Source organism: Marmota flaviventris, chromosome 1 (genome assembly GCF_047511675.1).
Source record: "Marmota flaviventris isolate mMarFla1 chromosome 1, mMarFla1.hap1, whole genome shotgun sequence".
NCBI classification, from domain to species: domain Eukaryota; kingdom Metazoa; phylum Chordata; class Mammalia; order Rodentia; family Sciuridae; genus Marmota; species Marmota flaviventris.
The window spans coordinates 30178829-30191738 of record NC_092498.1 but is presented as its reverse complement, the minus strand read 5'-3'; the positions used below and the strand labels follow the sequence as shown (position 1 = coordinate 30191738).

Here is a 12910-nt window from a genome sequence, read left to right as displayed (position 1 = left end):
GGACCCTAGAGGATTTTAAAATTTTTTTCTATAAAAGTCATGCATATTTCTTAAATTTATTTCTAGATAAATAATATCTTTCAGTATATATTTTTCTGATGTTGCTTGTACATATGAATATTATTACTTTCTGTATATTAGTTTTGTACTCTGCTATTTAACTGAATATTTAGTTGTAGTAGTTTTTCAGTGATTTTTATGGATTTCTAGGCATACAATCATGCCATCTGCAAAATTGATATTTTTATTACCTAATATTTAATCTAACTTTTACAACTCTTAATTTTTTTAAGAGAATGATTTAAAAAAAATTTCTAAATTTATTTTTTAGGTGTAGATGGACACAACACAATGCCTTTATTTTTATGTGGTGCTGAGGATCGAACCCAGGTCCCGACCGTGCTAGGTAAGCGCTCTACCGCTGAGCCACAACCCCAGCCCCAACAGAACGATTTTTTAAAATATTTTTTAAGTTGTAGATGGACACAATGCCTTTATTATTATTTATTTATTTTTATGTGGTACTGAGGACTGAACCCAGTGCCTCACCCACACTAGGCAAGCACTGAGCCACAACCCCAGCCCCTCTTAATTTCTTTATGTTGTCTAATTATGTTGACCAGTATTACCAGTTCAGTGTTAATGATAATATAATAATGCAGAGCATCCTTACTTTATTTTTGTGTTTAGGGAGCTGCCACTAATTCCCCACTAAATATATTAGCTTTCATGGAAACAATTTATTTTTTATCACACTTAAAAAGAAAGAGTCCATTCTTTATTGATTTGAGTGTTTATAAAAATTGTTAGGGATTGGGGTTGTAGCTCAGTGGTAGAGTTCTTGTCTAGCATGCTTGAGTCACTGGGTTGGATCCTCAGCACAACATGAAAGTAAATAAAGATATTGTGCCCATCTACAACTAAAAATATTAAAAAAGAAAAAATTTAAAACTTTTGTCAAAAGCCATTCAGCATCTATAGAAAATATATGACTTTCCTCTTTGGATCTACCAATAAGATGAGGTAGAGTAACAATTTTCCTCATATGGAACCAGTTTTCTTAAATTTATTTTTTAGCTGTAGTTGGATATAATACCTTTATTTTATTTATTTATATGTAGTGCTGAGGGATCGAACCCAGGGCCTCACATGTACTAGGTGAGCGTTCTACTACTGAGCCACAACCTCAGCCCTGGAACCATTCTTGTATTCCTAGAATAAACCCTGACTCATCAATTACTCTCTTTATATGTTCTGATATTGTCTGCAAATATCTTTGTGTGCTTTTTGTCTCCTCTAATATCTTATCAGGACTTCTGTATTGTTATTTATAAGTAAGATTAAAGTTTTGTTTTTATGATCTTGTCAAGTGGTATTAAGGTTCTACTCAATAAAAATAACTTCACGTTTTCTTTAAAAATAAATTAAAAAAAAATCCCAGGAACAGTTTAAATGACATTGGTATTACCTGTTCCTTAAAGGTTTGATAAAATTCTCCTGTGAAACTGTCAGGACTCATTGAAGGGACTAAAAAGAAAGAAATGATCCTTAATGGGGTTTGTGGTGGGGCTTATCTTTGTAAAACTTTCTTTCTCTTTATGGGAATGAAGATAATTGATATTTTCTCTCTTCTAGCGTCACTTTTAACTAATTACTTTTTTCTGAGAAAATAATCCATTCATATCCAGCCTGAAATATATTTGCAAGGGTTCAGCTAAATTATTCCTTATTATTCCAGTTTGTTTCTCTGATTATTTTATTTTATTTTTGTTTGTTTCTCTGACTGTTTCCCTGTTTCTTATTTGGTATATTTGAACTCTCTCAACTCCATTATTTATTATGTTAGCTTACTGGTTTTTCTATATTTTTTCTTCAGAAAATAATTTGATTCTTTGTTGTTGCACTGTTTTTCAAAGCTCACTAATTTCTGCAATTCTTTTTTAAAAGTTAATTTATTTTAATTAGGTATGACAGCAGAATGCATTTTGATTTATTGTACACAATTGCAGCATACCTTTACATTTGTATAGTTGTACACAGTGTAGTGTCACACCACATGTGCAGTCATACAAGTATCTAGACACCCTAGGTAATGATGTCCATCTCTTTCCACTGTTTTTCTGCCCCCATGCACTAAACCTTGTGGTTTTAAAATTTCTTTTTCTAAATTTCTGAATCACATTCTCAATTCTTTATTTTGTATCATTTTAGGTAAATAAGGCTGCACATATTTTTTCATTGGTTCTTTTAAGTTATCTGTAACATTAGGATTCATTTTCACATAATTATAAAAGCATGGAATATAGTTTGCTCTAATGCAGTCCCCAGTACTTCCCTTCCCATCCAATGTCTTACGGGTATACATGATGGTGAGATTTACTGCAACATATTCACATATGTACACAGGAAAGTTAGATCAGATTCATTGCAATGTTCCTCTCTTATCCCGTCCCTCCTCTCTCCCCTTTTGTCTACTCCATTGATCTCTCTTCTATTTAGATGTAATACACACCCTCCTTATTTTGGACTGACCTCTGCATATCAGAAAATACTTGACTTTTGACTTTTTAGGTGTGACTTATTTCACTTAGCATAATTCCACCTATTTACCAGCAAATGGCTGAACATATTTTTGAGTATTGCTTTAGCAGCAGCCCTTGGATTCTGATAAGACATTTTCATTATTTTTTTTTTCTAGAGACCTTTTAAAAATAGTTTTAGTAGTAGATGAACACAATACCTTTATTTATTTATTTATTTATTTATTTTAATGTGGTCCTGAGGATCAAACCCAGTGCCTCACATGTGCTAGGCAAGAGCTCTACCATTAAGCCACAACCCCAGTCCCTAGAAAATTCTTTAATTTACATTTTGTTCATTTATGTTGTCTGAAAGATTAAAAATTTCCACGTGAAAAGGCCTTTTATATAACTTTATTATTAATTTCAATTTTATTCCTTTATGATCAGAGATTATTATTTGTATTATTTTCTACCTTTGGAAAGTTATTGAAGTTTTAATGATTAGTGATCAATTTGTTGTGTACAATGCTTCATGGTGCTTGAAAAGATGGCAGAGTTCACATTTTCAGGATATAGAATTTGATATATATAATAAACATATACACTTTAGTTAATTATGGTATTGATGCCCTCTATTCCCTAAATTCTTTGTCTGCCTAATATGAAATGGACCGAGAACTGAATTAAAGCCGTTTACAACATAATAAACTATAAACTTATTTCAAGGCTCTGATAAAATGTCTTAGTATCCCCCTCCCTGCTTACTGGGGACTGAATTCAAGCAGGAAGAGGAATATAGAACGTTAATAATTTTTACTTTTTAGTCATGGCATAAAGTTTCGCACAGAATGAGATAAAGAAAATTAGTATAAGTAATTCAAAATATTTAAGAATAAAAAGTTAAATAGCTACCAAAAATTATCTAAGAGGACACTTATAGAATAAAAAGTGTTTTAAAAATAAATAAACATACTTTTAGAGGATTAAATTTGTCATTCTTTTAAAATGTTTAACATATTTGATTCCAGAAAGAAAAATTGCTCACTGAATCATAATCAATGCTGAGGCATTAATAAAGCTATATTGTGATTTAGTCTTTGTGGTGCAGAATGGATTCAATTACACATGAAATGTTGTTTCACCTACACATTTAAAAAATATTTCTGAAGTATTCAATTTTGCTGTAAGATTATTACTCTCTAAATATGTCTTACATGTCATAATAAGAATGCTATTTTTCTACTTTCAATGCAAACATTTCAGACAGCATTATTAGATATTCCTTTACTCATACAGGTATGTGCTATGAAGGAAATAAAGGTAAAGTAGAATTCTATCTCAGCCAACTATGAATTTTAGAGTCAATCTGTATTTCCTTACATGTATAATCTATATAAGATTTTCCAAGAAAAAAATGAATATGAGTATTGGAAATAATACCATAATTAGATGAAATGATTTTAGTCCAATCCTTAGCCATATTAATAAGCACTTTTAAATACTTTGCTCAGAACATTGCACTAGATTTTTCTGTCTCTTGGGGAATCATTATTCCCTCACTAAATTGATTCATTTATGTTAATTTTAATTGATTGATTTATAGTGGTGCTGGGAATTGAATCAGAGGCACTCTATTATTGAGCTACATCCCCAGCCCTTTTTATTTTGAGATAGGGTCTCACTAAGTTGCTGAGGCTGGTCTCAAACTTGTGTTCCTCTTGTCTCAGCCTCCCAAGTCACTGGGATTACTGGTGTAGGCCACTGTGCCTAGCTATATATGTGAATTTTATAACACAGTTTTGTAATAACAATCTAACTGCTATTCTTTTGCAAGTTATAACTACAATGATCATTAAATTTCAGGTTAAAAATCAAGTAATTCTTAGAAAATACTGAAATATTTTATAGAAATCTTAACGATTTGAGTTTCTCTAAATGAGAAAAAATTACGATCCTCTCAATAGTTTAAATAATCATTTTAAAACATTTGAAGACATGATAAAACATTAGAATATCATTACAATTTTATAACAGAGATGTTCAAAATATAAGCAGGGATTAATTCCAGAATATTTGAAACATATAGTAATTTGTTTTTGTGCAACGAAATCAGGAGGGTATATCCTATTTAGCCTTCAGTCCTCTAAAACTAATTATTTATATGATTTTTCAGCTAAGGGGATCATGTTGGCATTTTAATTTTCAATACGATAATTACTTATTTAGTTGATGGTTTCATTAGCAAAGCAACATTTCTGCTTTGGGTTGACAATCAACTTATATTAAGATTCCAACTGCAAAGCATATGAAACACTCCAATTCTTACCTTAGCACACTGCATGTGATTGCAGCCTTCATTCTTCTGTATTGGAGACTTACAATTAGCACAAGGTTTGGAGTTAGTTAACAACCAGAGACAATTGGCAGCATCCTCATAAGCTTCACTAACTCCCACAACTTTGGGATATTAAGCACAAACATAAAAAGAAATGATTTTGTGTACAACTTCACAGAGGAAAAAACCCACACTTTACTTCCAGGTTAACTCTCCATTTTAATCGTATATTTATTTTCCTATTACGGTTTATGGCAACATTTTTTAAGTTGCTTCATTTTGATTGGCATAATTATAAAGATAAAAAGCTTTATCCCAAAAGTCCTATTTATCAATTCTAGTTTGAAGTTTTTTTTTTCCCTTATAAACTTGTATCCAAATAAACTGGAAAGAAAAGAACCAAAGAATGATTGCTGTAGACAATAATTACTTAAATCCAGTTGCAAACATAATTATCAGAAATTCTTCATTATAGTGAAAGTATTAAATATCAATTTTTTTGTTATCCATAATTATTTTGGATAAACTTAAAATGAATCCAATGTGACATGTCTAAAAGTAAACTTAACCATTTTTCCCAAACATGTTCTTTTTTCTAGCTTTTGTATAGATAAATAATGCCTGCCCAGAGTCAATCCAGGAGGAATATAATCTTCAATATTTTCCTCTTACTCTTCCTCTGGGCATCCTAATGATTCTACTTCTTTTTCCTTCATATCTGTTTCCTCTCCACTCCCACTTTTTACTGCTTTAGCTAGAATCTTATATACCCCTTGCCTAGACAATGGAAGTATAGAAAACCAACCTATATCCCCAGTTCCCTCTCTGTCCCACTCCTAACTGCCTATATAATGACCTTTTTAAAATAAAATATGCTTAAAATTTCTCAATTGTTCCTCACTGACTACAAGATAAATTCAAATTGCTTTAGCAAAGAATACAAATTTTTTTTTATCATCTGGTCATCTACTCGGCCACCATTGCTCACTCAATATCCCCACACCGTTTCAACATTAGCGTACTTAAACTCCATTTATGATATTATAATTTGGGATCTGTAAACTTCAGGAATGACATGATTTTTAAAGGTTTTAAACTTATAAGCCCCCCCCCCCCCCAACAGAGTTAGAGACAAACAATTTAAATTTTTTTTTTCCAAGTAAGAATGTCAATAATCTAGCAGGTTTTCTTTTCTTTTCTAGCTCTTAAGTACACTGAGAAGTCCTTCCTTTTCATTAGTGACAAAGATGTCAGAAAATCATGTTAGAATCATGGAGGATGGCCCACTTAATAAAGGCTTTAATTATATGCAGACACTTTGAAAAGGGTGTTGGGCTAAGTGTTTAGCTCTACTATAAATCAGGGGAGAAACCAGACCCTTTGAATTTTGAAGTTTAAAAGGAAAAATTACCTCTCCCCACCCCCTCCACAGATATAAGTCCCTGGAAAGGGAAAGTGGACAAAAGTTTGGGCTGACTGTGATCTAGGAAGTGGCTTTGTATATGAATTGGAGGGACTGAGCACTATAAGCAGTCCTTAGATGGGACCTAGCAGTAAAGGAGTGGGGCTTTCTTGCAATAGCAACACAATAGCACCTACTGTTGGACTGATTTTTAATTCCACATAGCAAAGAGAAACAACAGAAGCAGTGTAGTGACAAGACTTCACTCCGGTTCTAAATTCACTTGGTAGAAGATGGGTCAACGAGGGTGCTGGCAGATAGAATTCTCAGAATAATTTGGTGGGGACAGGAGTTTCAGAAAAAACTTAGTATACTTATGGTTAATATGGTCAAGCTGATGGCAATGCTGTTTACAAAAGGCATTTCTAAAAAACCTATGAACTAAGTAAACGCTGCATTTAAAACATATATTTTTTTTAAATAGTGGTGTTTCTCTCTTCAGAATCAATGTTATTTTAGCTCAGAGGCTCTAACATATTCTTATGACCCTATTATCCATTGTTATAGTAAATAAAGCACAAAGCCATTAAAACAAAGAGGCTGTGTGGCCTGCAACATAACATTTTTTTCTCTTACCCTTGGACAGAACCCTATCTCCCAACTGTATTCTAATGGATTACATGACGTAAATCACATTCAGGAAACAACTATTACTGTAACAAAAAATTATGTTGGAAAAAAATGCCTTCACTTTTTCACCAATTCTTTGAACATGCTTATTTCAGACATTGTTTATTTGTATATATACTGTCCTTAATATCTCCAATACCTTATCTATCTCCAAGCTCTGTGGTAAATCTTCCTTACCCCTACTGACTTTCAAACTCTTCCCCTCACTTCAGTTGCATGTTCATAGACTATATTTTTTTTAAACATATTTATTTATTTATTTTTTTAGTTATTGGCAGACACAACATCTTTGTTGGTATGTGGTGCTGAGGACTGAACCCGGGCCGCACGCATGCCAGACGAGCGTGCTACCGCTTGAGCCACATCCCCAGCCCCATAGACTATATTTTTAAATAGACAATTTGAATTAAATTCCACAACCATTTACTGAATATGTACTATGAAAAAATTGTAAATTATATAAATTAACATCATTTCACAGAAAATACAATCATTACTTCTTCTTGCTTTGATTAAACACAATAGAGTCAATTTCAGTGCTCAAAAAACTATTTGAATTTTCATATGGAATTCAAGTGGATTTTACATATTTTCTTAATATCTTTTCTCATTAATGAAGATTTTGGTGCTTTTTAGTTTCATCATTCAGGGGCTTTGGAAAACTGGGAATAAGAGAGGAAATTGTCCCAAGAATCTACAAGTTTAGTTAAAAACGCCTATGTGAGTTGGGTGTAGTAGGATGTACCTATAATCTCAGCTATTCAGGAGGTTGAACAGAAGGATCATGAGTTCAAGATCAGCCTGGGTCAACACAGTGAGACCCGCCCATTCAGAGAAAAAAATAAAAGCTTCTGCCATTTTTTTTTTTGCATAATATGCAAAGAAAACGGGCTGGGGATGTGGCTCAAGCGGTAGCGCGCTCGCCTGGCATGCGTGCGGCCCGGGTTCGATCCTCAGCACCACATACAAACAAAGATGTTGTGTCCGCTGATACTTGAAAAATAAATATTAAAAAATTAAAAAATAATAATAATAATAATATGCAAAGAAAAAATGCTTATGATTCAAAGTAATACGTAACTTAAAATAGCATTCAGCCATACTTTTCTTTTTTGGAATATCATTTTTTATGTATTTAAAGATGACGTTCTACTTTAGTATTACAGTTGGCCTATTATTATTTGCTTTATGTTTCATGATAAATTTCATAAGCTTAAGTGGTCATTAATAGTAGACTAGTAGGCCACCATCTTTCAGTGTGGAGAACACACATCAACATAGAGAAAATACCTACTTTTTTTTTGGCAATTTGGCAACTTTTAACTTTTTTTTTCACTGTCATAGCTTTGGTTTTCTCTGGTAGAACATTTCTCAGGTGTCCTCAGACTCTTGTCTCTTATCCTGTTTTCTAATGTTTCTTCATCTTTCTGAATCAAAATCCCATTTGGGCTCTTCAAGAATGACCTTTAGTTTTTTTTTTTTTTGTGTGTGTGTGTGGTACCAGGGATTAAAGCCAGGGGCACTTAACCACTGAACCACATCCCCAGCCTTTTTATATTTTATTTAGAGACTGGGTCTCACTAAGTTGCTCAGGCCTAGTTAAGTTGCTGAGGTTAGCTTTGAATTCATGATCCTCCTGCCTCAGTCTCCCAAGCCACTGAGATTACAGGTGTACACCACAGCACCTGGCTATCTTCATTTTTTAATTTGTGGTCTCCCTATCTCTGGTCAAATTGGTAATCATATATAAATAGTATGTATACCATTTTCTAGTTCTCCTATTTCTTTTCTTATAACCAGGATCATTATCATGTGCAAGATTATTCTTTCACAATCCCACCAATATCTATTCTCTCCTTCCTTTGCAAAAACTTATCTATGAGTGATCCAATTTTAAAACGATAAAGGGTAACTAAAAACAATTAACAATCAAAATACTTGCTTTATATCTTAGATACTTTTGGACATTTTCTACTCAAGAATTAAATAGTATGCTACACTACTTCTTGTGCATTGTATCTTCTAGGCAACTAAAAAGCATACTTGATTACAACTAAATACAATTACATCTTCTTCATTCTCCTGCATATACCCCCTGCCTCATCTGAATTGCCCCTGTCTTGTTTAAGCCCTCATAGCCTCTCACCTGGTCATTCTGAAATTGTCTCAGATAAGGTGTTGTTGCCTGGTGTTTTAATACTTTCTGATTTACCATCCCTACTTCTGCTTGAGTGTCTTTCTAAGCAAGGATCTTCATTCATCACTCTCCTACTAAAAACTCCTTTTCATTGTCTCAAGTCAGACTTCCTTGCATTGTGTACAACACCCTATCTGTACCCAATGTCGGATTTGGACCCCTGCCTGAGTAGTTTCATTTGTTACTACGCCTTACTGCACCACTGCATTGGTGTACTGAATTTGTAGTCCTTGAATAGGCCATGTTGTTTCACATGTAAAACTTCATCCTATTTTTGAAATGCCCTTCCTATTATGGCTCATGTGAAGAACATCTATCATTTTCAAGATGCATCTTAAGAAGCATCAATTCTTTTATAATTATGTGTTTCCTTTACCTTCTTTACCACAGGAACAATTTTCTCAACATTTACTACAATATCCTCTCTAAAATAAGAATTTCAAGAGCATATAAGTTATCTTATTTTTGTCTTCTAACATACAACATCACTCAAAAATGTTAAATAAAAAATGAATATACCATTTGAAGTCAACAAATCATTCCTAATTTTTGTTCATATTCTATTTCCTTTAGAAGATTCTAGGTTATTCTTCCTACCCTCAACCTGAATTAGTTGTTCTTATTTCTGCACTCTCATTGTTACTCTACTGTATCAGTTATCATGTAATACTGTAATTATCTGACTGCTTATCCTTTAATCTCTGCACTCCCTGAAGGCTGGCATCATTTTTCTTTTGTTTTTGTTTATGGTACTAGGGATTGGACCTAGGGGTGCTTTATGACTGAGCTAAATTCCCAGCCCTTTTTAATTATTTTTTAAAATTTTGAGACAGGGTCTCACTAAGTTGCTGAGGCTGGCCTTGAACTTGTGATCCTTCTGCCCTAGTCTCCCAAACTGCTGGGATTATAGGCGTGAGCCACCATGACTGGTTGGCATCATCTTTATTATGTGCTTTGAACATAAGTATAGATTCAGTGACTAAATTCTTGATCCTGATTTGCAACACATCAGAGTAACTCCACTACTTAAAAATAGAAACAAAAACTTTAAAAAGACCCAAACTAAATTAATTTACATTTATATTAATTTGAAAGAAAATATCGTCAGAAACACTTTAGGAGTAGGGAAAATAATGCAAAGTAGATATATTTATTTGTTAATGTGGGAATTGATACTGGGAAGGATTTAAAAAGGCGTCCCCTTAGAGTTCAATCCATTTCATCATTAGGCATATGCTGTGTCACTCAGTACAACCTAGATATTAGTTTCCTCTGTAAAACATGATTACTAACATCACCTCACAGCATTTCTTTGACCACTCTCCCTTTAAGAGATAATCTATTTATAGAAGTCTCAGTGACAACTGTTACAGATGTGGTATTTAATTAAGTAAATACATAGAACCACAAGAAATTCACTTGTTCTTCACTGGAAGTTGCTTCTCACTATGGATCATATACTTTTTCTCAAAAAGTACAGAAAAGTTGGTTGGCTCATTCTAGGATAAAATAAAGAAGGGCTATATGGGGAAGATTAAATGTGACCTCCCCACATGTCCTATTTATCTTAGGCTATAAATTCTTATTAGAAACACGGGGCCTGTCTGATGATTCCTCCTTGCAAAAAGTTCGATCTCCAAAAGGGTATTATTAATCAGGGGGGCAATGTTAAACATGGGAGCTCTATCAGTAACAAATATGAAAACCTCTTAAATGAGATTATAAGAAATATGACATTATATTTTGAATGGTATTGGAAATACATAGCACAGCTATCTAAGATTCTTCTTACGTTCTTCAGGTTTCATTTCAGTTATTTTTTGTAGCCAGTTTTTCCATGTTTGGCAGTCACAAGGCTCATGTGCTTCACCAAGGCACTCCCTAAGGAAAAAAACAGAAAAGACTATTTAAAAATATTCGTCAATATCAAGGTGAAGCTGGATGCAGTGGCACATGCCTATAATCCCAGTGGCCTGGGAGGCAGAGGCAGGAGGATTGCAAGTTTAAAGCCAACCTCAGCAACTCAGACTCTGTGCCAAAATTAAAAATAAAAAAAGGGGGGGGGGGCTGGGGATAAGCTCAGTGGTAAGGTATCCCTGGGTTCAATCCCCAGTACCAAAAAAAAAAAGAGTGAAAAAGTATAGGTGAGATATTCTTGTTCAATTTTAAAATTAAAAAACTAAGGCAGAGCAACTAATAAGACATGAAATATTTTTATAGAAAACTTGAAAATCCAAAGCTTGATACTATCATATCAGCTTTTTAAGAAAATAAGTACATTCAATTTATAAATTTTGAAGTTCGAATATATTACCTAATATTTATAACGTAGTTTATTTTTATTTATTTATTGCTTTTTTAGTTATACATGACAGTAGAATCCATTCTAACATAATTATACAAACATGGAATATATCTCGTTCTAATTCAGACCACAGTGCCACTCTATAATTTTGCATGCCTTCAGAGGTGTAAAACATTTTTGTCAGGGGCTGGGGCTGGGGCTCAGTGGTAGCACACTTGCTTGGCATGTGTGAGGCACTGGGTTCAATTCTCAGCACCACATTAAATAAATAAATAAATAAATAAAGGTGTTCAGTCCATCTACAACTAAAAAAATATATATAAAAAGAAGACCCTTTAAATAATTTTTATCAATTAGGTTTCATTCTTATTAATATTTTAAATGCTCCTTACTCAAGGTATGTTCGTTCCTCTGGTTAGCAGCATTACTATTACTTAGGTTTTGTTAGCAAGCAGAAGAGCAGGCCCCAAAAGACCTAGAGATTAGAATCTGCGTTTAATCAAAATTACCACAATTCTTCACTTTAAAGTTTGAGAAGCACTGTTTTAAATCACATTCTTACAGTTATTTTTTAACTTCAAATTCCCAGATAATTGCTAGGACAATCTAAGATATTTTTATAGGAATTTGGCAAATTTTGGTTTAAGTATGAAACCATCAATTTATTATTGGCAACTCAATTTCACATTTTTTATGGCTATGTAAGAAGTCAAACAGTAAAAAGAGTTTAAAGTCTTTATGAATTGCTCATTTTGATTCAATATGATGCTGTATTGTATAATATGAAGATCATATTAAGAAGCAAAAGTCAAATTACAGTTAATAACAATATTATTTTGGAGAGAGAAAAACTCAATTGGGAGATGATATCATCATAATCAGCATCACTGTTATCTTAAAGATCTTATTTGCAAAGGTTGTTTGCTAAGAAGACATACCAACTAAGAGGTGACATTTCACTGTATTACAAATGTACCAATCCTACTTCATACTCTTTAGGATTTAAAAAAAATATTTTTTAGTTGTAGATGGACACAGTATCTTTATTTATTTATTTTTATGTGGTGCTGAGAATGGAGCCCAGTACCTCATATATACAAGGCAAGTGATCTACCACTAAGCCACAGCCCCAGCCCCCTCTTCAGGACTTCTTTTTATAAACATTTGTTTTAGTTGTCAATGGATCTTTAATTATTCATTTATATGTGGTGCTGATAATTGAATCCAGTGCCTTACACATGCTAGGTAAGTGCTCTACCATTGAGCCACAACCCCAGGCCCTAAGATGTTCTTGTTATACCCTAGAAATGAAGATTTTCAAAAATTAAAACCCTGTGTACTACTGGTAAAATAGAAGTGCTGATGAAACTAGTTGCTATGAAAAAGTTTGGTGAATCCTTATAAAATTAAGTATAAAATTACCATATGAGTCAATAATTCCATCCACAGGTATATATCT

At 33.1% G+C, this 12910-nt stretch overlaps 1 protein-coding gene across 4 annotated transcripts in view; it reads right to left on the bottom strand.

The window, feature by feature from the left end:
* The window catches only part of Ankib1 (ankyrin repeat and IBR domain containing 1), a 127050-nt gene that overhangs the window by 18104 nt on the left and 96036 nt on the right, over nucleotides 1–12910 (bottom strand). For all 4 annotated transcript variants that reach the window (XM_071612253.1, XM_027919890.2, XM_071612260.1 and 1 more), the window contains exons 10-11: nucleotides 10939–11027; nucleotides 4849–4979 (exon numbers count right to left, since the gene is read on the bottom strand). In XM_071612253.1, coding sequence (XP_071468354.1) covers nucleotides 4849–4979; nucleotides 10939–11027 — 220 coding nt within the window. The remainder of the gene's footprint in view (nucleotides 1–4848; nucleotides 4980–10938; nucleotides 11028–12910) is intronic.